At 50.7% G+C, this 26706-nt stretch overlaps 1 protein-coding gene across 1 annotated transcript; it reads right to left on the bottom strand.

Moving 5' to 3' along the window:
- Positions 1 to 1784: 1784 nt before the first annotated feature.
- Positions 1785 to 25357, bottom strand: NAE1 (NEDD8 activating enzyme E1 subunit 1). The gene is made up of 20 exons (XM_040409282.1): positions 25272 to 25357; positions 24121 to 24224; positions 23863 to 23923; positions 23067 to 23097; positions 21754 to 21825; positions 21492 to 21571; positions 21309 to 21418; positions 20573 to 20682; positions 19860 to 19922; positions 19724 to 19787; positions 19557 to 19648; positions 17700 to 17759; positions 10710 to 10843; positions 8541 to 8616; positions 8371 to 8410; positions 7822 to 7908; positions 7393 to 7485; positions 5903 to 6017; positions 4624 to 4673; positions 1785 to 2448 (listed from the first exon to the last, which is right to left on the bottom strand). Exons 1-20 carry the CDS (start codon positions 25319 to 25321, stop codon positions 2339 to 2341), a joined length of 1602 nt encoding a protein of 533 aa, XP_040265216.1. The 5' UTR covers positions 25322 to 25357; the 3' UTR covers positions 1785 to 2338.
- Positions 25358 to 26706: the final 1349 nt, after the last annotated feature.

Raw genomic sequence — 26706 nt, forward strand, 5'->3', positions numbered from 1 at the left:
CAGAACAGATGCCACTGGTGACGGATGGCAGCCGTATAAGATATACATAGGGAGCTTTTCTTGCCATAAATGGAGGTCAAAAACGCAATGTGAACACAGCCTTAGAAGCAATTCTTCTAGTTGGCGCTGAAGTGTTAGGTCTCTGCACAACGGGCAGGGGTCATTTTTGGCATTTGGTTATGAAGTTGTTTGTAACGGGGTACAGGCGACTGTAGAGATCAGTCAGGGTCTCAAAGAATAACAACATGGGCACAATCATGGACTCTGAGAAAATGGCATCAGCTTCCAACAGGTCTCTAAGCTTTCGGAAAATCCGAGCCTGGGAGCTTTTTTGGGGAGGGAGGAGGGTTTGAAATACTAATAGTCTAGAACAGGGATGCTCAACCTGTGGCCCTCCAGCTGTTGCAAAACTACAACTCCCAGCATGCCCGAACAGCGTACAGCTATCAGCCTACAGGAGGGCATTGTGGGAGTTGTGGTTTTTAACGCAGCTGGAGCATGCCTGGCCTAGGATAAACCAGACTTGTTTCATTGCTGGACTGTGGGGTGTCCGTATACCAGAATTCTAAAAGTCCTAGAAGAACGCTCAATACAAATCCAACAAAAAGTAGACGGATCAACTCCACACGCCTGGCAGATGCTGGATTAGTGATGCCGCAGCACTGTAATAAGAACACCCAAACTTCTATGTGGAGAGGTTTTATTAAAATTCGTATTCCAGATGTAGCAATGTACAGACAAGAACCGGACAGACAAGTAGAGCTTGTGTCAGAACGGGGCGCCTAGCGACCACCCGCAGAATTCATTGTAAGTGACCACCGGTCTGCAAATTCCTGGCCGCCGCAGCCACGTCTCCACCGAAATACGGAGAATGTGGTGACCGAGAGTTCACCAAATCTGTGAGACGACAATTACGGCAAATCCTGTAGAGCAGGGATCAGCTACTTCTGGGGGTAAATCTACAACTCCCAGCAGGCACACTCACTTGGCTGTTCTTAGAACTCTTCGGCCGCTTTCAGATGAGCGCGTTGCATACTGCACGAGTATGAGACGACTCCCGTCCCAGCATGCTCCATTCACCTCTATCAGGCCGCTTTCAGACTAGCGAGTTGCATACTGCGGACTCGCTGTGTGAGCATGCCTGCCGGGGTCGTATAGCATTATATTGATTTATGATGCTATGTAACCCTTAGAGGTCTGGAATGTATTGTATAACACTGATACAATACATTGCAGAACTGTAAGGGTTACATAGCATCATAAATCAATATAATGCTATACGACCCCGGCAGGCATGCTCACACAGCGAGTCCGCAGTATGCAATCGCTCGTCTGAAAGTGGCCTTATAGAGGTGAATGGAGCATGCTGGGAGTTGTGGTGAGAATGTGTACTGGACACAGCGCAACTGTGACCCTATCTAAACAGTGTGCGGATATGCATGTTTTACCACAAAACAGCCCGGTTTACAAACTGACTGTCAATGACTATTAGGCTCCATTCACACATCTGCAAGTGTTGTCTGCACCCGTTACGCAATTGTGCGGACCCATTCATTCTCTATGGGGACTGAATGGATGCAGAGAGCACACTATGTGCTCTCCACAGCGCGGCCCCGATCTTCCGGTCCGCAGATCCGGACAAAAAAATAAATAAATAGAGCATGTCCTATTCTTGTCCGCAATTGCGGACAAGAATAGGCATTTCTATGGCGGTGCCGGCCGGGTGTATTGCGGATCCGCAATGCACTACGGACGTGTGAATGGACCCTTAGGCCTCTTGCACACCAATAGTTTTTATTTTTTGCGGATCCGTTTTTTGCAGACTGAAAAAGCCATACAGTCGTGTGCAAGAGGCCTTACAAGACTCACGAGTAGAAGGACACACTTTTTTTTCTCAGTAGTAGCGGCCAGCTGGCCCTTGTCTGTCGGGGGTTCCCTCAGTGGCCTACTGATAAGTCCAAGAACCAAGTGCCCTCTTAGCTAGGGACATGTGCTCAAACAGCAGCAGTAGTAGTGGCCCTCAGGTAGCATCACGAATCTGCCAGATGATGGGGGCCCCGTAAAGACACCAAGAAGGCAAAGCCCAAAGAAGGAGGAGACTGATCGGCCAATCCACCTAGTGTCACCTCAGCCATCCTATGCAGCTACAGAATAATGAACCGGGGGGGGGGGGGGGGGGGGGGGATTTGGAAAATGACCTATCCACTTTATTATATGGAGGCATGGGCTGGCTGAGATGGCGCCTATTGGTATGTAGTGCAGTCAGTGTACTGTGCCGGGGTCCAGGGACCCACTCCTGGCTCACGTGTTCTTCTGTGGGTCATCACGGGTAATGAGGCTACAACTGGAAGGTAGCGGAGGTCTGTAACATGGCGTTGTATATGAAGGTGTTATTAAATATAACAAACTGCTTCGTTATGATTTTGATGGCTTCCTGTGCCGCAGTGCCTGAAATACAGAAGAATAAAAAGTCACAAAAATATTTCATAAGCTTAGGTATAGGCTTCATGCACACGTTTTTTTTTTTTGGTTTTTGTTTAACGGCTGTCACACGTCCGTTTTAAGAACAATGGTAGTCTATGGGGCAATTCACACACCAGTTTTTTCAACGGCCAGTGAATAACGGACGTCAAAAAATAGAACACGTTGTATTCTTTCCCTTTTCACTGACCGACAGCCCCCATACATATGAAGAGGACCGTTTTTAGCGTCCGTTTCTCAGAAAGGCATCAGTGAAAAAACATCTGTTAAACTGTCCGTTTTTATCTGTTTTTTAACAGATTTTTATTTTTTTTTCACCGTCCTGTGTATGTAGCCTTAAAGGGGTATTCCTATCTGGGACACTGAGGGCATATCACTAGGATAGGTGTAGGTCCCACCTCTGGGAACCGCTCCAATTTCCAGAACAGGGCCCCCAAAGTAAAGAGGAGCAGATCACACTTGCACCGCTTGCTCTTCATTCACTGGTAGTTCCAAAAACAGTCAAGCGAGCACACTCGGCTGTTCTTGGAAGTTTCATACCAGTCAATAGATAGCAAGCCGTGCCAGCGTGGCCACTTCTACATTTACCTCTATGGGACTGCTGGAAATAGCTGAGCCAGCTCTCTGCTGTTTTTGGAACTCCCATAGCGGAGAATGGAGAGGGGCCACGCATGCTCAGCTGCTCTCCCTGCACTTAAGAGGGCCCCAATCTGGAGACATCTGACCCTGATGGCGTCTACTAGCAATTAGTGTTGCACCAGGTAATGAACTATTGATACCCAATCGATACTTTTAGACCTGGATCGATTCGATACTGAGATCTGCTATTTTTAGAAAACATGGCACTCGCCTCTCCCAGCGCGCGTCATGTTCTCCACAGCAGCACAGTGGAGAAGGAGGCAGTCTCTACCTCCCTCCCCACGGTGCCGCTGCCACCAATAAGAGAGGGGAGGGGCTGTGGCCACTGTGCCACCAATGAAAATAACTAACCTGTTAATAGAAGTGTAGGATGCGGGTGCCGGTGGTATCACATACCCGGCACCCGCCCGCTATGGCAGGATCGGCCAAACTGCAGCAATTAACTCCTCAGGGGATCGCAGCACCTTGTCATAGAGGCCGGGTATGTGATGCCGCAGACACTCGCAAACTACATTTGTATTGACAGGTTAATTATCTTCATTGGTGGCGCACTGCGCCCCAACCCCAGTATTATAGTCATTGGTGGCAGTGGCAACAGGGTCCCCTCCTCCTCATTGGTGGCAGTGGCCACATGGTCCCCTCCCCTCCTCCTCATTGGTGGCGGTGGCAGCTTCTGATCGGAGCCCCAGCAGTGTAATCCTGGGGCTCTGATCGGTTACCATGGCAGCCAGGAAACTACTGAACTCCTGGCTGCCATGGTAACATCCCTGCTGCTGTGTGCACTATGCACAGGGCAGCAGGGACAGTGTGAGGTCCTATTCACCCTGATAGAGCTCTATCAGGGTGAATAGGACAAGGTATTAAAAGTTCCCCGGTTCTAGCCCCTAAGGGGGGAAATAGTTATGAAAAAAATCACCCCCTTCCCCAATTTTACACACAAAATAAACATATTACATATCGCCAAGTCCAAACTATTAAAATATTGAAAAATATCTCCTATGCTGTGAACGCTGTAACAGAAACAGTTTGGTTGTTGGATCTTTATGTTAAGGATCCTGTTTATGGACTATCCTGTTTTGTACTTTTGCACTGTGTTGAACATAATATATGACACAAGAATTTAGTAAAATGATATTGTTTATTTTTACAAAATAATAAAAATTTATCAGATTAAAAAAAAAAAGATCTTGTGGGTACTTCCACACCGGGGGCCTGAGGAGAGAACCGTTTCAGCAGTACTTACCCTTCTGTGATCCACTTTCTTGCTGTTCAGCTGCATCTACATTATGCAGCTGAAGGGTAAGAAATAGGGGCACATCCACACGGGACGTCAGAGGAAGAGCCTGCGGGATCGTGGAATCGGTGGAGCGATGGAAGGGTGAGTACTGCTGAAGGTGTATTCGCGCCACAGGTTAGGTGAAAGAAACATTTTAGGTAAAGGCCCGGAGAACCCCTTTAAATCGTTAAGAAACCTGTATATTAATGTACGATTGCAGACATTACCTCCTAGGAAGGAAGCGACGGTGTGAGGTTCAGCAGCTCCATATCGACAGCTGGAAAAGAAAGAAATGGTGCACAGTGAACATGGCGCTACCGGCAGTCATCAGCGTCTGACCCAGTTCCTGCAAGACACTTGTCCAGACCAATCTCATCACAAAGGAACCTGAGTGTCTGTTTAGCCAGAGGGGCTTCATCTACGGCTAAATTTAGCCAGTTCGCTAGTGCAGTCTGCTTTCGAGTCACTCAGCTCTGTAAGTACTGTAGTGAAAAAAAAACGGCATCGCTACGTGGCGGTCAAGAGGGTCGAATGCTACGGGGCTACATCACATGACCATGAGTTCTGGCTTTCCATGTAATGACTGAGAAGGGAGTTTCCTTTCATACAGATCTGTGTTCTGTGCAGAGCTAAATCGCTCAGTGAACAGAAAATACATAATGAGATCATCATGGATCTGACTAATGCTCCCTTTTTATGTACTTACCATGACTGGCCGCACACGTAATTCTGCAGCTATCGCAAAAAAGGGCAGCCATCATTTTAAGGCCCCTTGCAGACCAACAAATCCGCAGCAAGACACCCGGCGCTGCCGGGGGTCACATAGCATTATATTGATTTTATGATGCTATGTAACCCTTACAGTTGGAATGTATTGGATAACACTGACAGCATTATGTCAGTGGCATCTAATACATTCCAGAACTGTAAGGGTTACATAGCATCATAAAATTAATATAATGCTACGTGACCCCCGGCAGCGCTGGGAGGTCAGGCCGGGTGCCTCGCTGCGAGTCCGCAAGGGGCCTAAGAGGACAACAGCAGCAACATGATGCAGGCACAGATAGTGGGTCCTACTGGTCTCTCCTTGTAAATGAAGATTACAGATGATGCAGGTACTCACTTTATACACAATTTAGGTAACAATAGTACTGTCTCCCTGGCTGTCCTTATAAATTATGTAGGTACAGATATTACTGCCTCCCCGTCTCACCATATAAATGATGTAAGTACAGATAGTGATGTAGGTACAGATAGTACTGCATCCTAGTCTCTCCTTATAAATGATGTAGGTACAGATAGTACTGCCTCCCTGCCAATGATGTAAGTACAGATAGTACTGCTTCATTGTCTCACCATATAAATGATGTAGCTACAGATAGTTCTGCCTCCCTGCCAATGATGTAGGTACAGATAGTACTGCCTCCCTGATGTGGAGTCATGGTTGACATGTTTAAACCCAATCCCGCATACCGGTAATTCCCGATGAAGGAAAAGTTCACTTACAATTCCTGGATGTAGTCGTCCTTCACGCCGAGTGATAACCCATATTCCTGGAGAAAACTATTCAGACATGTCTTCAATTTTGAAAAATCTCCATCTACTTGATAGTTGTAAACACCTGAAAGAATTGTAAAGGGGACGGGGTCTTTAGATGTTCAGTGACAGACACCAGAGTATATAGGGCGACTAGTGAACCGACTACTGCGAATCTCTTCAACCATTACAGCAAAATGGCAGTGGATCTAGGAAAGTGCACTGCCACTCGTCTCCTATAGGCTCTGCTTAGTTCGGAGGCCCCATGGTTGCCCATTATAGTCATTGGTCAGTAAGGGAGTCTCCCAGAATAATCTACTGCAGCTTTAGTCTAGTCAGAGGCCATCAATGTCTCTCCCGAGACCCCCTTTTATTCAGATTGCTTATTCAGTGCGGTCTTTCTGTTGGGAGCCACATTAAACGTTAAGTATTACGTATCTGTGGATATGTATGGATGTCTGCAGCCCTCCAAAACCTTAAAGGGTATTTTCTACAAACCTATTCCCTTACCCACAGGAAAAGTGTTTGATCAGTGGGGGTTTGACAGCTGGGACCCGCATTGATCATAACAGGAGTCCTGTGTTCCCACCTTTGGATGGAGCGGCACAGACATGCGCACATGATGGGGGGGGACGGGGACGTGGGAACTTTTGTTCTTACTCTTGGAGTTCTAGCAGTTGGACCCCACTGATCAGACACTTATCCCCTATAAGTGTTTTTCATTGGAAAACCTCTTTTAAAGATAATCTGTCACATCTCCTGCCATGTCTGTTTTAGTAGCTAAATGCATCCCCTGTGTAATCACAATTCTGGAGCATGGTCTGAATCTATGATCTGCTATTCGTTTATTACTCCTGCTAGAAGTTATTAACGAATTTCATGCAGTTTGCAATAAAGGCACAGATGGGTGTGACCAGTTGGGGGGGGGGTCCCTGTACAGTCTGACACTATCCAATCAGCGATGCCAGTGTCAGACTGTGTAGGGACACCCCCCCTACTGGTAACATCCATCTGCACCTTCATTACAGACTGCTAGCGATTTATTCATAACTTCTAGCAGGAATAATAAAGGAATGGGTAATAAGAATAGACGCTCCAGAATTGCTATTACATGGGGAATGCAAGTCGTTACTAACACAGACATTTCAGGAGAGGGGACGGGTCCTCTTAAGATGCCACAGGATGGGTAAGCAATAGTTTGTGTAGGCAAATAAATTATCGTTTGCCGGGAGCAGATTGTGCTGACAACGAGTCAGTTTGGGGACAAGCGATGGCATTAGCGATCACTGCTCCCCATACTGTGGAGGAGATCTAAAAGCAGCAGTCTCCTCTGCTGACGAGCAGGCGAATGCTGGAAAGGAACGCTTCCTTCCCGACAATCGCTGGCTACATCCAGCCATGTAAACAGGGCCTTAAAGTAAATCAATATTTCTAAAATTTAGCTAAAAGATAGAATTTACCTGGATATCGTCCATGCTGTTTATGGAACCTGTCCACAGCTCTCAGCATCAAGTACAAGACAATTTCATTATCTGGATTCTCCATAAAGGAAACTGGAAGAAAACGACACCGTCTCAGCAGATGACAACAGGATACCCACAATTCACGTTATTTAGGCTGGCAGTACACAATGATGATCGGGGATTCATTTAGGCATAATGTCCCTTTAAACAAAATAATTATATATAACATGACCAGGAGGAACGCGTTCAAAAAAGATGGCTGCCTTGTTTCAGAAACAGCGCCACCACTGTCCATGGGTTGTGCCTGGTACTGCAGAAGTGCTATATTCATACACATGGACATGAGACTGAGCTACAATGCCACACACAACCTGTTGACAACGGCCATGCTGTTTTAATCCTGCCCAACCCCTTTGGTCTTCTTACCAATATCATCCTTTTTAGCAGTGTCTATCCCGTATTCTGCAGCTAAAGATCTGCACCGGACTAATCGAAGAAAAGCGCAATTCCTGCCTGAAAAAAGAAAAGCCTTTTACACAGACTCGCATCTTACAAATGCAAAATTACTAATGCTGGATTGACAATTTTAGATAAAAGCATGCAAACTATTTAATTTCCACTTTAGCTGTAAAAAGGATAATTGGCAAAATGACTATAACGACAGGTCCTCTTTAAAATAGCTTTAAACAGATCCATCAAGAGCAAAAAAAAGGCACAATAAATATTTTGGTAACCTTAGTACATTTGGCACAAGGTCGTGAGGCAATTAATTAAATAGTCATCTCTGGCCCAGAAAAAAACCCATCTATACATACTTTATGAAGAAATACAGCGCCATCTGCTGACCATTGTGTACATTACATTAGGCTGAATTTCTTCTGAATATGCCTTATTGCAATGGCCAAAATAATGGCTGATTAGACAAATAAACACAAAGAAATTAAAAAGAAAATAATGAATTTGGTAAAAACTTACAGAAAAGTCGGACATCTTTTTCTGATATGCTTTCTGCGGGCTGCAATAAATAAAAAAACAAAACAAAAACACTAAATTCTAGTACAGCAGGAATAAAATCTTTGTAAATTGTAATTAAGAATTTAGGCACAAAAATGAAAAAAAAAAAAAAGCCTGCATCAAAGACTTACTCTGCCAACAGACTGTAGGAGCTTAGAAACATAGTTTTCCACCGTGGACGCGTCATTTTTTGCTTTCTCTCGATACCTTTAAGGCAACAGGTTGACGGGTAAGACACAGGTGAATTTTTCAGTGGGTCCATTTAATTTGAAAACAGGAAATTCTCCGGACGCACACCGCATACAAGGGCATACATCACCCATAGGGCTTGTTCACACGACCGTGCCGTGTTTTGCGGTCCGCAAATTGAGGATCCGCAAAACACGGATGCTGCCCGTGTGCCTTCCGCAATTTGCGGAACGGATGGCCCTTTATAGAAATGCCTATTCTTGTCCACAAAACAAACAAGAATAGGACATGACTTCTAATTTTTGCGGGTCCACGGAAAGTGCGAATGAGCCCATAGATTCACATGTTAACAGCCATACACTTTAGCTGTGGATATTTAAATCTGCAGGATGTCAATTCTGTGCCGATTTCACCCTTTCAATGCAAGAAACCTGCACCTGGTGTGCAAAAGCACAGAAATTCATGCAGAGCTTCTGCAAGAGGCGGAGTGCAGGTAGCCTTAGGGTACTTTCACACTAGCGTTTTTCTTTTCCGGCACTGAGTTCTGTCACAAGGGCTCAATACCGGAAAATAACTGATCAGTTTTATCCTAATGCATTCTGAATGGAGAGCAATCCGTTCAGGATGCATTAGTTCAGTTCCCCTTACGTTTTTTAGCCGGAGAAAATACCTCAGCATGCTGCAGTTTTACCTCTGGCCAAAAATCCTGAACACCTGCCAGAATGCCGGATCCGGCATTAATTTCCATTGAAGTGCGCAGACATTTAAATCTGTGAAAAAAATAAATACCGGATCCGTTTTTTCGGATGACACCAGAGAGACGGATCCGGTATTTCAATGCATTTGTCAGACGGATCCGCATCCGGATCCGTCTGACAAATGCCATCTGTTTGCGTCCGGATTGCCGGATCCGGCAGGCAGTTCTGGCGACGGAACTTCCTGCTGGAATCCTCTGCCGCAAGTGTGAAAGTACCCTTAAAGGGGTTGTGTCACTTCAGCAAGTGGCATTTATCATGTAGAGGAAGTTAATACAAGGCACTTACTAATGTATTGCGATTGTCCATATTGCCTCCTTTGCTGACTGGATTCATTTTTCCATTATATTGTACACTGCTCGTTTCCAGGGGTTACAACCACCCTGCAATTTAACAGCGATGGCCGTGCTTGCACATTATAGGAAAAAGTGCCATCCTCTTTGGTGGCCAGGACCGTGGGAGCGCACATAGGCTAGTGCTTTTTCTATAGTGTACAAGCATGACCACCGCTAGATATGAGCAGTGTATAATGTGATGGAAAACTGAATCCAGTCAGCAAAGGAGGCAATATGGACAATCACAATACATTAGTAAGTGCCTTCTATTAACCTCCTCTACATGATAAATGCTGTTTTCTGAAGTTAGAGACAACCCCTTTACCCCATCAACAGCTCGCTGGAGATCTCTGGAGCCGGCGTTGCCTGAATGCATTAACTATAATGGGGACCAGCGGAAATCTCTGAATGCTAATGTGAAACTAGCTTAAGAGTTAGGGCTCGTTCACACGAACGTATTATGCGTTCCGTATACGGGCCGTTTTCTGCATTCAGCATGCGGTCCGTATACTGTACGCATCTGTTGCTCTGTTACGTGGTCCGTTTTGCTGACAAGAATAGGCATTTCTATAATGGGCTTCCTGTTCCGTTTCGCAAATTGCAGAAGGCACACGGGCGGCATCCGTTTTTTGCGGACCGCAAAAAACGGCACGGTTGTGTGAACAAGCCCTTAGGGGGAGATTTATCACAGACTAGTGTTGTACATCAGTCTACGATATCTCCTGTGCTGCCGGAGGGTGCGCCTAGTTTATGGTGATGCGCTTTATATATGAGACACATCCTCTGGCAGTCCAGAAAACTGGCGCAAATGAAGATAAATGTGCAGGACCTGCTGGCCCCAGCCGCTTTTCAGAAAGAGGCATGGGTGGCATAAAAACGCCATTTGTGACAATATTTTGTCGCTGTGGCATTTAAGACGTTGTAAACCTGGTGTGTGTGACATTTTGATGTCTCCCCTTTAGTAATATTTTGCTTTTTCATAAACTATAGCACATTAGCCGGAAAATGTTCAGAAACTCACACGTTCTGGAGTTTAATGAATTTAGCAGAGTCGGCGATCATGTCTGGGATCGTTCCTCGCAGGGGCAGATTTCCTTTACCTTCACACGCTGTAAACTCCTTCACAGCTCGAGCCAAAATCCAAAAATCAGACGACTGGAATTAAAGAGAGAGAAGGTGTCACGATAAACCCAAAAGGGGTTGTCTGAGTGTTTGACTGATGACCAGGATAGGATAGGTCATCAGTATCTGATCGGTGGGGGTCCGATTCCCGACACCCCCGCAGATCAGCTGTTTGAAGAGGCCAATGATGTCACGTCCATCGGTCACACGGCCTGGGCGCAACGCAGCCAAATTCAAATATAAGGGCCTGGGCTACAATACTAAGCACAGCAGCTCATCAGTGTGCCATGGCCTCTACAAACAGCGGATCGGCGTGTGTGCTGTTACGGACCCCCGCCGATCTGATATTGATGACACTCAGAAAACCCCTTTAAACACATTCATATATCTTGTTTTTTAAAACCTCGTCAGTGCATCAGACTTTTCCTTGTTTCCCCATTCTTATGGCTCCAGTGGTCGGCGCCCCAACGATCAGACACTTGTTTGTGGATACGGGATAAGTTGTAGTAATGGGACATCCCCTTTAATGGGGTCGTCTGACTTTCAAAAGGGAGGCCAGATAGTGTGTAATAGCAGGAAAAAAATCCGTACTGGAAGTATAGGGCCGTGACAATAAATGGCCTCAGCGGTGACGTGTGCATGACCACTGAGGCCACTATTTGCTCATCAGCAGTCATGTGCCTGTATACAGTGCGCCGGAACATGTGGGTGGTTTCATCTTTTACACACTGTTTGGCCACCATGTAAGTTGTCAGATAACCCCTTTAATGTGCAGTAAAAGGAGACTTTTGTATTACTTACCAGTAAAGTCTCTTTCTCGCTCTTCCTTGGGGGACACAGGAAACCATGGGTATAGCTCTGCTCCCTAGGAGGCGTGACACTAAGTGAAAGCTGTAAGCCCCTCCTCCATCAGCTATACCCTTCAGCCTGGAGAAGAGACTGCCAGTTGCGTGTCCAAGTAGTGAAAGATAACCACCAACCGGAAAAAAGAACCGTCAAGCCCCCAACGGGGGCAACCAAGCCGGAACCACAACTGTAACCCAAATGAAGGGCGGGTGCTGTGTCCCCCAAGGAAGAGCGAGAAAGAGACTTTACTGGTAAGTAATACAAAAGTCTCCTTTTCTCGCCCATATTCCTTGGGGGACACAGGAAACCATGGGACGTTCCAGAGCAGTCCCAGAAGGGAGGGACCAGAACAAACTAGACCAACACCGGAGGCATCAATCAACTGCCGCCTGCAACACCAGACGGCCTAAAGCAGCGTCAGCCGACGCATGAGTATGCACCCTGTAGAACTTGGTGAAGGTGTGCAAGGAGGACCAAGTGGCCGCCTTGCAAATCTGCTCCGTAGAAGCCCGATTCCTCTGAGCCCAGGAAGCCCCGACCGCTCTAGTGGAGTGAGCGGTAACACCGAGGGGCGGAACCCTGCCCTTGGCGAGATAAGCCTCAGTAACAGCCATCTTGACAAAACGGGCGATAGCAACTTTGGATGCCGCCATCCCTCTGCGCGACCCCTCCGGAACCACAAAGAGCGAGTCAGTACGCCTGAAAGAGCTGGTTACCTCCAGGTAAACCTTGAGCGCCCTGACAACGTCCAGGCGATGAAGCTCCCTCTCCCGGGGGTGGGAAGGGGAAGGACACAAAGAGGGGAGAACGATGTCCTCGTTCAGATGAAAGGCGGAGACCACCTTAGGAAGGAAGGAAGGGACCGGACGAAGAACCACCTTGTCCTGGTGGAACACTAGGAAAGGTTCCAGACAGGAGAGTGCAGCCAATTCGGACACCCTCCGAAGAGAGGTGACGGCCACAAGGAAAATAACCTTGCAGGACAGAAGTCGCAAGGAAACCGTCCGCAGAGGCTCGAAAGGAGAAGCCTGGAGCGCTGAGAGAACCAGGTTCAGGTCCCAGGGCGGTACCGGAGGGCGGTACGGGGGAACCGCGTGAGCCACGCCCTGAAGGAAGGTCTTGACAGGACCAAGGGGGGCCAGTGGGCGCTGAAACAAAATGGACAGCGCAGACACCTGACCCTTCAAAGAACTAAGACCCAGACCTTGGGCAAGTCCGCTCTGCAGGAAGGACAAAACGGTGGGGAGAGAAAAGCGGAGCGGAGGAATCCCCAGATCGGCACAGAACCCCAAATAGGTCCTCCAGGTCCTATAATAGATCCTAGAAGAGGACGGCTTACGGGCGCGGATCATGGTGCGGACGACGTCCGCAGAAAAACCCCTACGTGTCAGGACGGTGGTCTCAACAACCACGCCGTCAAACGTAGGGACCTTAAACGCGGGTGGAAGATCGGTCCCTGAGAGAGAAGATCTTCCCTGGTGGGCAGCGGCCAGGGCGCGTCTGCCAGGAGCAGCATGAGGTCGGCATACCAAGACCGGCGGGGCCAGTCCGGAGCGACCAGAATCACCGAGACGCCTTCCGCCGCGATCTTCCGAAGGACCTTGGGCAGGAGTGGGATGGGAGGGAATATGTATGGACGCGCGAAGCCTCGCCAAGGAAGAACGAGGGCGTCGGCTCCGCAAGCTCCCGGATCCCTGGCCCTGGACAGATAGGCGGGGACCTTGTGATTGAACTTGGAGGCCATGAGGTCCACGTCCGGTATGCCCCAACGAAAGCAAATGGCCTCGAATACCTCCGGGTGAAGAGACCACTCGCCGGGGTCGACAGTGGTGCGACTGAGGAAGTCCGCCGCCCAATTGTCCACCCCTGGAATAAAAATTGCCGATAGGGCCGGGACGTGGGCTTCCGCCCAACGGAGAATGCTGGAGACCTCCCTCATTGCAGCAGCGCTGCGAGTGCCCCCCCTGGTGGTTTATGTACGCCACAGCCGTGGCGTTGTCCGATTGTACACGAACTGGATGACCCTTCAACAGATGAGTCCAGTGTCGTAGAGACAGAAGGGCCGCTCTCAGTTCCAGGACATTGATCGAGAGTCTGGACTCCAATGGAGACCAAATGCCCTGGACGGATCGGGGAGGAAACACGCCTCCCCAGCCCAAGAGACTGGCATCGGTTGTAACCACCAACCAGTTGAGTGGCAGAAAAGACCTGCCCAGAAGAGGGGACTGTAACCACCAGCGGAGAGATGACCTCACCGGAGGCGATAGATGGAAGGGATGATCCAGAGACTGCGGCGATTTGTCCCAGGAGGAGAGGATCGCCCGTTGGAGAGGGCGGGAGTGAAACTGCGCAAATGGGATCGCCTCGAAGCAGGCAACCATCTGCCCCAAGACCCGCATGCAGAAGCGGAAGGACGGTCGACGGTGGAGAAGGAGACCCCGAACCGCCCCACGGAGGATCAGACGTTTTTCCGAGGGAAGACGTACTTCCGCCGCTCCCGTGTCTAAAAGCATTCCCAGGAAGACCAGTTGTCTGGAGGGGGGAAGGGAGGACTTGGGGAAGTTGATGACCCAACCGAACCTCGTCAGAGTCTCTAGAGTGAGATCCACGCTGGCAACCGCTTGAGAAAAGGACGGAGCCTTGATGAGGATATCGTCCAAGTACGGTAGCAGAAAAACACCCCTGGAACGGAGTAAGGCCAAAACCGGGGCCAGGACCTTGGTGAACACCCGGGGGGCTGTTGCCAGCCCAAAGGGAAGGGCGACAAACTGGAAGTGGAGGTCCCCCACGGCGAATCGGAGGAAGCGATGGTGACACCGGGCTACCGGAACATGGAGGTAGGCATCCTGTATATCGATGGAAGACATGAAATCTCCCTGCTCCAGGGAAGCCACCGCGGAACGGAGGGACTCCATCCGAAACCGTCGAAGGAGGAGAAAACGGTTGAGCTTTTTGAGGTCCAAAATGGGCCGCACCGAACCTCCCTTCTTGGGAACTACAAAGAGGTTCGAGTAGAACCCTTGGAACCTTTCCTCTAGAGGAACGGGGGTAATCACCCCCCTGTCCAGTAAGGCTTGAACGGCCGCGGAGAACGCAGCCGCGCGTTTCGGGTCCCGTGGCGGGCGGGAGCGAAAGAACCGATCTGGAGGGAAGGATGCAAATTCGATTTTGTATCCGGAGGACACAATTTCGAGGGCCCAGGCGTCGGAGACGTGAGCCAACCAGACGTCCCTGAAAAGGAGGAGCCGGCCCCCCACCCGGGTGGGTGGGGGCGCGCCTTCAGGCAGAGGATTGCTTTGCTGCGGGTGTGCGGGCAGCCTGCGGCTTGCGCCAGGAGGGCTGCGCCCGAAAAAACGGCTTCCTATGCTTGTCCTGGGGAGGAGCCGAAGCGGCAGCTGTGGTGGGAGCCCCAGAGGCCCTGCGGGAGGACCGAAAACGAGACGCACCAGGGCGTCCGCGGGGGGCGCCCCTGGCTTGGGGTTGAGGAAGATGGGTGCTTTTACCACCCGTGGCCTCCGAAATAAGTTCGTCTAGGCGGACCCCGAAAAGGCGGGAACCCGCAAACGGTAGCCCCGCCAAGGAACGTTTGGAGGCAGCGTCCGCTTTCCAAACCTTCAGCCAGAGCTCCCTCCTGACGGAAACTGCCAGGGCGGAGGAGCGTGCAATAAGGGCTCCCGCATCAAGGGAGGCCTCACAAACAAAATTCCCGGCCCGAATAATAAGCTGGGCCAAGGAACGTAGGTCCTGGATGGGGACGTCCGAGTCCAACTCCTGTTCCAGCTGCGCACCCCAAGCAGAGATTGCTTTCCCTGCCCAAGCAGAGGCAAAAACCGGTCTGAGAGCAGAACCGGAGGCAGCAAAAATGCCCTTGGAAAGGGTCTCCATGCGACGGTCCTCCGCTGACTGAAGAGAGGACCCGTCAGGAACAGGGATGGCCGTGTTCTTTGACAGCCGGGCCACAGGGGGGTCCACCTTGGGTGGGGAAGACCATGTGGCCACGACATCGGCTGGAAAGGGATAGCAAATGTCCAGCTTCTTGGGGTTGACAAAACGGGCGTCCGGGCGAGCCCAAGCCTTAGACACCACAGAGGAGAAATCAGAGTGGATTGGAAAGACTTTTGAGACCTGCCTGGGTCTGATAAAGGAGACGCTAGCTGCGTCCGAGCTAGGGGGATCATCCTGCACCTTAAAGGTGTCACGAATATCCGAGATGAGTTGACCCATCGCTGAGGCTAGCTTGGACGGCAGGGCCGAGTCCATTTCCAAATCTGAAACCGCCAATTCACCTTCAGAGAGCGAATCCTTTGGAGAGGAGAGGCTCGTCTGGGTGCGCACGCGTGGCGGGGAGAGGGAGGCATCCGAGGAGGAGGCTCGCTCTACTCTAATACGCTTCTGAGAGTGCCTAGCTCGGGAGGGGTCACTAAGAGGGAGTGAACCCGCTGCAGCGGCAGAAGCAGTGGACCCGGAGGGCGCGACAATCAGTGAGGCGTCCTGCGGTGTAGGTGGCCTGTCTATTAGGCGGCCCACGACATGAGTGAGGCTTTCCACGGCCTGGGACAGGGATCTAGCCCAGTCAGGCGGGTCAGAGGCAGCAGGGAGCGACACAGCGGGCGACTGAGGCTGCGGTGGAGCCCGGCATGCAGTACAGTGCGGATCAGACTGCCCCCGGGGAAAGGGTTCCCTACAAGCCGTACAGGCATGGTACCAAGGCTTGGCGGCTGCAGAAGGGTCTGACATGGTGGAACAAGATGTTGCACTTGAAGTGGGAGACCCCAAAGAAAAGGAACGGGGATAACACCCAAGCGACAGTACTGTGGCACGGAGGGGGTTAAAAGTCCTACCAGACCCGGATGATGCAAGCGGCAGCGGTAAGGGGAACAGACTGAGGAGGCTGTGGAGGAGAGGCAGCAGCACGGAGATGAACGGCTTCGGATCGCACTGCAGAGAGGATTCCACGCAGCACTGTGCGATGAACCCGGAAGTAGCGGAGCGCATGTAGGAAGCTCCGCCCCCCCTCTGCCGCTCTGAAGCAGAGCCGCGCGCGCGGCAAAATGATTTTAACCCCCCAAGTGAAGAAGTGCCGGCCATGAAATGGCGCCGTTCACACCATGTAAGCGGCCCCCGCCGCGCCTGCTTCAACCTGCGAATTGGCAGACGGTTTGCTTGCCTGCAGCCGTCCCCTGTAAGGCAGCGTCTCTGTGCCCAGATAAAACTCCCCTCCAACATTGCCCGGTAAGGGGGGGGGGGGGGCTCGGGAGGGGTGGGGGGAATGGCTGTAGCAGTGTGCATGTAGCAGTGGCCATGGCCATGGGGACGTAGCAGCGGTGGGAGGGAGGGAAAAGGGGAGGCTGGAGCAGCCACTCTCACCATCCGCTGTCTTCACCCTCAATCCGTCCAGCAGGGTCGCCCCTTCAGCTCCTGGCACCGCAGTGGCAGGAAACCGGGGGAGGGACTTGGCGTGCGGGCGACCCTGAGCTGGCGGGACGCAGGGGAGCGAGGCTGCCCTGGTCCACCTTGTCTTCTGTGGGGGAGGCGGCAGTGCGGAATTACCGGCACTGGCGCAACTCAACCCCGGGAGAAACAGAGGGGTCTAATGCGCCTCTGTTGTCCCTGTAGGTAGAAAAAAAATCGAATTAAAAACAACAAATAACGCAAAAATAAAAATCATAGGAAAACAACCCTGCATAAGCAGGGGGTGTCTTGCCTCCTTGGACACTAAGCAAAAACTGGCAGTCTCTCTCTCCAGGCTGAAGGGTATAGCTGATGGAGGAGGGGCTTACAGCTTTCACTTAGTGTCACGCCTCCTAGGGAGCAGAGCTATACCCATGGTTTCCTGTGTCCCCCAAGGAATATGGGCGAGAAAGTTCCTTTAACCCAGCGCATGGGACTTTTTAAATGCTGGATTATCAGATACACAAGACTGTGGAATGATTTTAGAAAAACGTATACAGTCTACGTCTAAGGGCAGAGAGGGTTAAAGCACCCAGACCTTCTGAATGATCAGATCCCAGATTAAAGAATTTCATGGTACATTTCAATTCACCTGCTGAGTGAGGTTTGTGCAGCGTTCATCATTAAAAATTTCTTCGATGTTGCCTTGGATCTGAGAAAAAGCAAAAAGGCAAGAATACGTCATCCTAACCAAATAATATAAACTAGTAAAGGCCTCCTCAATGCTGGTTTTCAAAGAGGGAAAGGGTTAAAGGGGTCGGCCACTTTCTAAAAAAACATCCCAGTAACACCCTAAACTTGTAGGCTCTAGCCTAGGAAATGTCAGGGCCCCTCATGTCTCATCTCAGCACCCCGTTTCAGTGTCCCCCACTGATGACTGCCCCGGAAGCATCCTCTTTGGCGCCTGCATGTACCTGCGCGTGCACTGAGTGCTTTCAGCGCTGAAGAGGATGCTTCCAGAGCAGTGGTCATGTGGGTTATGCATGTGACCACCACCATCAGTCATGGGCGTGGGGGCCGCCAGCGTCTGCTGCGTACAGACCGACAGATACATGGGCAGCAGGAGATTATTTAACTAGGGTGCTCAGGTAAGACACGAGGGGTTTGGGGTTTTCCAGGCTACAGTGGCCAACCCTTTGTAGGAAGGTGCAAGGGACCGTAGTTGACGGAAGGTGTGTGTCACCGAGGTTCCTGGCCTCGGTGAAGTAAGAGCCAGTTTTCATGTGTCAGCTGCAGTTGCTGTATGACACCTTCCTATTTCGTATATAGCTGTAATAGCTGATCCGGGACGGCTCTTACTGGGAGTAGTCAAAAGTGCTGGGTGGGCGACTACTCCCCACGTTCCAGGCCGGGTCTTGACTGGCCTATTAAAAAAAAAAAAAAAAAAAAAAAAAAAAAAAAAACAGCCAGCAGTGTTAGCTGGTGGTAATTACCTCTCTCTTATGACAGAGGAGCTTTGGCAATCCCTGGATTGGGATCTGAGCCGTGTGCTGGGCTGGAGGCCTGAGTTTGGGAGGTCTGCTCTGTCCTGAGCAATGCCGATCGGGTTTTGCTGTATGAACTGTCTAGGTGTGAACGAACACCAAAACTGCAAATGGACTGTCGTACTGTTTTGTTGCCATAAGTGTGAATAAAACACTGAAGTTTTTGAGTTACAAACTGGTCTTTGCCTCTATACTGCGTCCACTTGTCCTGTCTACCACAGCGAATCGCTACACCTAACGCCAGGGGCTGAAGAAAGGCTTTTTTTTTTTTTTTTTTTTTATAACATTCTTGGCCTTCAGCAAAAAATTTGGGCGTCACAGAAAACCTCTTTAAAGAGGACCTTTCACCGATTCTTACCCTATGAACTAACTATACAGATAGGTAGAGCGGCACCCGGGGATCTCACTGCACTTACTATTATCCCCAGGCTATAATAAGGTTATTTTCTCCCAGGCTGTGAGCTCTGCAGTGCGATTGGCCAGCGCTAGGGCAGACTCCGCCTACCATAACTTAGGGAACGGAGATACCGGAGGGCATAGCAGGAGAACGGAGCGGCGCCCGGGGATAATAGTAAGTGCAGAGAGATCCCCGGGTGCCGCTCTACCTATCTGTATACTTAGTTCATAGGGTAAGAATCGGTGAAAGGTCCTCTTTAAGGAATATCTACAGGATATGACAAATGCTTGAAATGTGTGGATCCCTCATCTACAGGGAGAACAGTCAACCAGTGACACCATTCCCGATGCTGCATTCTCCAAAGGAGACCCTTTTAAAGGGATTGATTGGGGAGTCTAATGGGATCTCCACCTAACAGACATGCATGGTGTATCCTGGGAGATATGCCGTCAGAGATGGAACCCCTCTGAAAGCAATGGACATGCCCAAAAAACAATGGACGCTGTTGTCCCGGACAATTCACCATTTTCTTACAGCACGGGATCTCTTATTGGACAGGAATACAAACCTTTGTCGTGTTCAGCGCAGTATTCACGTTCTTCACGGCTTCCTCAAAGTTCTCCTCATCCTCCGGCATGCCATTCTCGTTCTTCAGGATGCCTGTGACACCAGATCATCAGGTTAGATCCTGGGTCAGTCTACGTAGGTAGAAGCATGGCTACTAGAAGAACATACCTTGTCTGAGGAGATCCCTGAAGGATTCCTTTTCTTTGTAACTCTTGGGTATTTGTCCTGCATTCTACAAGAAAAGTCAAGTGGTCAGAGGGAAGGGAGACCCAAAGACCCCGCAGACACCCCACCGGAAACTCACCTCTCTACACCATTTCTCTAAATACTTGGCCACCACAATAATCCATGGAGTGTGACTGTGGTCCTATATGTGGAAGAGAAACAGATAAATGACTGCCAGAAAAGGATGAGTTAAAGGGGTGCTCCAACCACTGGGACCCTCACCAATCACAAACAAACTACCCTGTTTGACCTGAGCGCTGGTTGGGCATCAGACCCGTTAACTTGAGAGCTACTATAGAGAATAAATGACAGAGGGTCCCCAAGCAGGAGGCCCCTATGTCCTAATGCGCTTTGAGTCCTACGGGAGAAAAGCGCTTTACAAATGTTTAGTTGTTGTAATAGGCCATATGGAACGGGACTGTCCTACTGGGGAACCTCTTTAAATGGTGTATAGGGAGTCCCGTCAATCAAGAGAACCAGGTCCTGTATTCCCCAGTTCGAATGGAGCGGTGGTCACACACTGCCGCTCCTTTCACCTCTATGGCACTGCCGTAGACAGCCAAGCGTTAGTACTTGGCTATTTGTGGCAGTCCCATAGAGTTGAATGGAGTGGCGGACATGCGTTCATGTCTGCAGCTCCATTCAGACGGGGAGCACGAGCTCCCATTCTGGTGAATGGCCGGGCCCCAGTGGTCAAATCCCCACCAATTGGACACTGTGGCTAGGGGATAAGTTATCTTAATAGGACAACCCCCTTAAGGATATTGAATTGGTACTGGATATGGCAAATACCTTTCTCTCCATATTGTCCAGGTCATATAACTGGAGGTGTTCCTGGAGCTCGGTGAAGGGCTGGTCCAGCCTCAGATCCTCCAACGCGTTATCAGGATGAGATTCTACAACTGGAAAATTATGCAGGAAGAAAGCTTCATCAAGTGTTCGTCCATCTCGAGTGTTCCTCTAGAGCAGGGATGCTCAAAATGCGGCCCCCCGGCTGTTGTAAAACTATGACTCCCATCATGCCCTGCTGTAGGCTGCCCGGGAGTTGTAGTTTTGCAACAGCTGGAGGGCCACAGGTTGAGCATCCCTGGTCTAAAGGGGTTTTTTTCATTTGTGATATTGGTGTCATATTGCTAGAATAGACCATCCAAGACAGATAGAGATGAGACCCGCACCTATCTCCGGAACGAAAACCCCCTAAAGTCAGTGGAGAGCAGCCTCGCATGCGTAGCCGCCCTCTATTCATTTCTATGGAACTGCCGAAAATAGCAGAAGTTGGCTTGGCTATCTCTGGTGTTCCTATAGAAGTCAATGGAGCGGTGGCCGCTCTTGTACTTTCCATTCATTTCTATGGGACTGCCAAAAACAGAGCTCGCTCAGCTCTATTTTTGGACCTCCCATAGAAATGAATGGAGAGCCCACACTGCATGCGAGGTGCACTCTCCTTCACTTTCGGAGGCTTGCTTATCTGACGTGAGGCATATCCTAGCGCAGGGATCAGCAATCTCGAATCCCCCACAGCACGTACCGTTATGTTCTTCCACGACGATCCTCATGTAGCCAACAAAACCATACGTTCGGCAAATCAAGAGAGGAATGTTGGCGTTCCGGAGCGTCTCAGCCAAACGCAGCAAAGTGCTGGAACAGAGATAAATATCAGAAGCCGTATAAAAGTCATGGTGATGGTAGAGCAGTGGGTGCTCCGACCTACCTCTCCAACAGCTGAGAGGCGATCACCAATGTGAACTTGCAGAAGAAAGATGGGTCATTGTCTAAAAGTTGCTCTGGATCCTAAAAAACAAAAAAAAGTCTCCTATTAGGCAATAGAAATCTCCCATGTGCTGCAAACTCCATAGTGCCGGCTGGTGATCCCCAACCCCTGCAAAACTACAACTCCCAGCAGGCCCTGACAGCCGCCGGCTTCTATATCAGAGCTGGAGAGCCACATTACACTGCCCACAGCGTGCACCAACCTCGGGGACGAAATTGCCCGTGACGTCTTCATTCAACTCCTGCAATAGTTCCATGGAGGCCTCGGCCCGGCTCTGGATGAAGAAGAAAACCACATTGAGCCAATAAGGATTCCCATCTAGGCCGCATGTCCAGGACCCTGGAGTGTGCGGATTCGAGTCCACCACCTTGCTCAATCACCATGCACCCCCAGAGTCGTATCCTTATCTTACACCAATATCAAGTTCCAGCATGCATCAGATGTCTTACACATCCAGAGCTGCATTCAAAATGTTGCTGGCCGCCACTTTTCTAACAGACATACCATTAAAAGAGTTGGCCCATCTTATACATTGGAACATAGCGCTAGGATATGCCACCGGTGTCCGATAGGCGCAGGTTGGCTATTTTTTGGAAGTTCCACAGAAATGAATGGGAACGGCACCACGAAAGTGCGGCCAGCGCTCCACTCGCTTCTATGGGGCTGATGGAAATAGCACCGCCATAGAAATCAATGGAAGATGGTGTGCTCTCCTTCACTTTGCAAGATCCGTTCTAGAGATCCGTGCAGGTCCCAGAGATGAAACCCACACCAATCAGACATTGGGGGCATATCCTAGAGATATGCCCCTAATGTATGAGATGGGCCAGCCCCTTTAAAGAGATTTTGATATTGATGGCATACCCTCAGGACAGATCATCAATATCTGATCGGTGAGTGTCGGACCCCCGCCCATCACCTGTTTGAAGAGGGTGTGGCGCTGCGCACAGCATACCTAGAACAGCGCCGACCATTGTATAGTGGCTGCGCTTGGTACTGCAGCCCAGGCCTAGGAAGAGGTCGCTTCGATAAGCACTGCAGCCTCTTCCCACGTGCACGGGCATTGGCTGTAATACCAAGCACAGCCAGTAGAACAATGGAGGCGCTGTGCTTGGTAAGCTGCGAGGCGGCCAGGGTGCTCACCAGAGCGCTGTGACCTCTTCAAACAGCTGATCGACAGGGGTTCCAGGTACGGGACCCTCACTGATCAGATATTGATGACCTGAGGATAGGCCATCAATATTCTACTCCTGGAAAACCCCTTTAACACACGTTTATTTTTTTTTCCTAGACTCCCAGGATGGAGTAGCGCAGTCTATGAGGCTATTCCAGGCCGGTTCTAGTGGTGTGCTGACTAATGGGCCCTATGCACACGGTACGCCCGTATGGCAGGAGCTTTCCCGGCATACCTACGTCCCAACCTAAACCAGAGCGGGTGCATGACGGGGGACGGGGCGCATAAATGACAAAGGGGCTTCTATCACCCCAGTGAATCACACAGAGACTTTGACTTACCTTTCCAATACTACTTCTGAGGAGGAAAAAGCTAAAAAAGAAAAATATATATTTTATTATATAAAATGGAAATATCTCTCTATTTATATAGATACATCTATCTGGTTCTCTATCTCTCCCTCTCCATCCATCTCCAGTAGGACGTTGTTCACACTACGGCAGCTGCACAGACCATAAATGAGTGATAGTGGATCTGTTCAGATGAAGGCTTCTCTGCTTTAGGGCTCATGCACGCGAATGTATTTTCTTTCAGTGTCCGTTCCTTTTTTTTTTGGCGGACCATATGCGCAGTCAGTCATTCATTTCAATGGGTCCACAAAAAAAAAAAAAAAAAAACACCTGAAGTTACTCCGTGTGCATTCCGTTTCTATATGTCCGTTCTGTCCGCATTACGGACAAGGATAGGACTGTTCTATTAGGGGCTGGCTGATCCGTTCTGCAAAATACAGAATGCACACGGACGTCATCCCTATTTTTTGAGGATCCATTTTTTGTGTGCACGAGGCCTTAAAGTGTCCCTGTACTTTAGGAAAACCTTTGATACCTGGTCATAGTCCCGGATCCCACTGATCGCTGGAAGGAGGACAGAGAAGGGCTCACACGCGGCGCGCTCTCTCTCTCTCCTCGCTGCAGGATCGAGCCTGTCCCCCGCAGTGAGGAGAGAGCGCGTGATGTGAGCCCTTCGCTCTCCTCCTTCTAGTGATCGTCGGGGGGCTCCAGCTCCTTGAAGAAAAGTCTATCGCTTTGAAGAGACTTTCAGATTTCACATGAAGTAAATCTCGTTACTAGAACGTACTTGTTCCCGACATCCTCTCCGCTCACCAGGTTGCCATCCACAATGGTGAAGGAGCCAATACCTGCAAAGAAGATGATGGAAGGTCAGACTGAGGGCCGCGAGGAGGCTTCGTGGTCGGCCTATACAGACACAGGCAGTGGTGGTCCAGGCCGCCATAAACAGCTCCTGCATTCCGCTGCTGGATTTTCTCTATGAGCTTTTCTATGGATTCTTAACCCTGATAACAAGTGATAAGACACATCATGTCCCCTCACTCACCTGGCAGCACCAAGTTTTTCAGGATCTCCGTGCCAGTGGCAGTGGCGTTTATCAGGCAAACATGAGCCATTTCCAGAGCTTCCTGCCCGTGATCGCCCCATAATCTACAAAGGAAACACAGAGTCCGTCATGTACATTTCACTTGTGGTCAGTCAGGGCGGCCCCAGAGAGCGACGAGGAGGGGGAGGCGGGCGGCCCCAGAGAGCGACGAGGAGGGGGAGGCGGGCGGCCCCAGAGAGCGACGAGGAGGGGGAGGCGGGCGGCCCCAGAGAGCGACGAGGAGGGGGAGGCGGGCGGCCCCAGAGAGCGACGAGGAGGGGGAGGCGGGCGGCCCCAGAGAACGACGAGGAGGGGGAGGCGGGCGGCCCCAGAGAGCGACGAGGAGGGGGAGGCGGGCGGCCCCAGAGAGCGACGAGGAGGGGGAGGCGGGCGGCCCCAGACGGCGACGAGGAGGGGGAGGCGGGCGGCCCCAGACGGCGACGAGGAGGGGGAGGCGGGCGGCCCCAGACGGCGACGAGGAGGGGGAGGCGGGCGGCCCCAGACGGCGACGAGGAGGGGGAGGCGGGCGGCCCCAGAGAGCGACGAGGAGGGGGAGGCGGGCGGCCCCAGAGAGCGACGAGGAGGGGGAGGCAGGCGGCCCCAGAGAGCGACGAGGAGGGGGAGGCGGGCGGCCCCAGAGAGCGACGAGGAGGGGGAGGCGGGCGGCCCCAGAGAGCGACGAGGAGGGGGAGGCGGCCACATACAGCGACGAGGAGGGGGAGGCGGCCACATACAGCGACGAGGAGGGGCGGCTTTGTCTGCAGGTAGTTGTCAGTCAGACTTTGTGGGAGAACCCGGGAATCACAGATATTCCCAGACAATAAAGAACGGTGATAATTAGTATAATGAAGTGATGGAAATGATACGGCGTATACTCGGGTCATAGTAGCAGCCATGATACAGGATATGCTGTGTATAGGAATAACACTGCACAACACAGAACGGGCAAATAACGCACCCTCATGCACATGGAAACTACAACAATAGTGTGAACGGGGCAGGCAGTACACGTGGAGCTGTGCACACTGCAGAACAATGGCCGCACGTTTCACACCGTGGGTCATCCTACCCATGCACAAAAAATAACCAGAAAGCCTCCACAATGGCCGTACCTGAGCTGCCTGTCATATTTCTGCTCCTTCACCACTGCTCCCTGCGCCATGATTTCACCCGGAAGAAATAACAACCAGAAAATCCCACTGCCGACCAGAAGATGGCGCCTACCCACATACAAACACCGAGGCCTTATTTCCAAGGGAACGGCTCTGAACAACGTTAGCCAGCAGGGGGCGCGCAGACCGCAAAACAAGATGCAAGTTAGGGAACGTGTCTGCTGTCAGCCAGTAGATGGCGCTCAGAAAGCGCAGAGTTGATAACGCGCTGACACGTAAACTATGACCGGCCGGCAGATGGCGCCGTGTGACGTCACGTGCCCAGAAGGCGCGAATTCGTCTGGTTACGCGCGCGTTTAATGACATTACAAGGTATGGTTGGCACCACAAATCCCAGCATAACTACATTCATGTGTTCTCTATCGCACTACAAGTCTCAGGCTGCCTAGCATACCACTACACTTAGTTTCTGTGGTACTAGAAGTCCCAGCTGCGGTTGCCACCTATCCTAACACGTGGTCGCCCGGCGTGTTTGCTGCACCCATAGCGGTATATGGCAGGTGACTGCTGCAGCCAATCAGTGATTTTGTGCCGCATACCACTGAGGCCAGTGATTGGCTGCAGCAGTCATGTCATGCGCCAGATACGTTTGCGTCAGCGCTGTGACGCTGAAAATGGCGGCACATAGTGTTGAGCGAACTTCTGTTTTAAGTTCGGCCTCTAAAGTTCGGCATCCGGTTAGCGAAGAATCCCGATATGGATTCCGAATTCCGTTGTGGTCCGTGGTAGCGGAATCAATAATGGCCGATTATTGATTCCGCTACCACGGACCACAACAGAATTCGGAATCCATATCGGGATTCTTCGCTAACCGGATGCCGAACTTTAGACGCCGAACTTAAAACAGAAGTTCGCTCAACACTAGCGGCATACAATTTTGATATTACACTTGGCAGCAGATAGGAAATTTTTGACATAAACTCGGACAGCCCCTTTAAAAAGCGGAGCGTTCTCCCATAGCAGGGAATGGAATGGCGGTCCCACGTGCACGCCTCCGCTGTCCGGCATGTCCTCCCGTGGATAGGGGATAATTCTTTTGGGCAAACCTCTTTATGAGCCTGTTCACACTGCGAAATTCCCGCCAGAGGCCGCGTGTTGCCCGCCTCCCATTGTTTGCAGCGCTGCCGTTTGCTCGGCCAGGGGTATTCCGGTTGTTAGAAGTTGTCCCCTATCCATAAGATAGAGGATAACTTTGAGATCGGTGGGGTCCTACTGCTGGGACCCCCATGATCATGAGAACGGGGGCCCCGTACCCCCCGGAAATGAACATAGCAGCCAGTCACACATGTGAGCGGCTGATCCAATTATTTCTATGAGAGTTCCGCTGATAGGTGAGCGATGTACTCGGCCGTCTCTGGAACTCCAGAGACGGCCG

This window comes from Bufo bufo, chromosome 10 (assembly GCF_905171765.1).
Source record: "Bufo bufo chromosome 10, aBufBuf1.1, whole genome shotgun sequence".
NCBI lineage: Eukaryota > Metazoa > Chordata > Amphibia > Anura > Bufonidae > Bufo > Bufo bufo.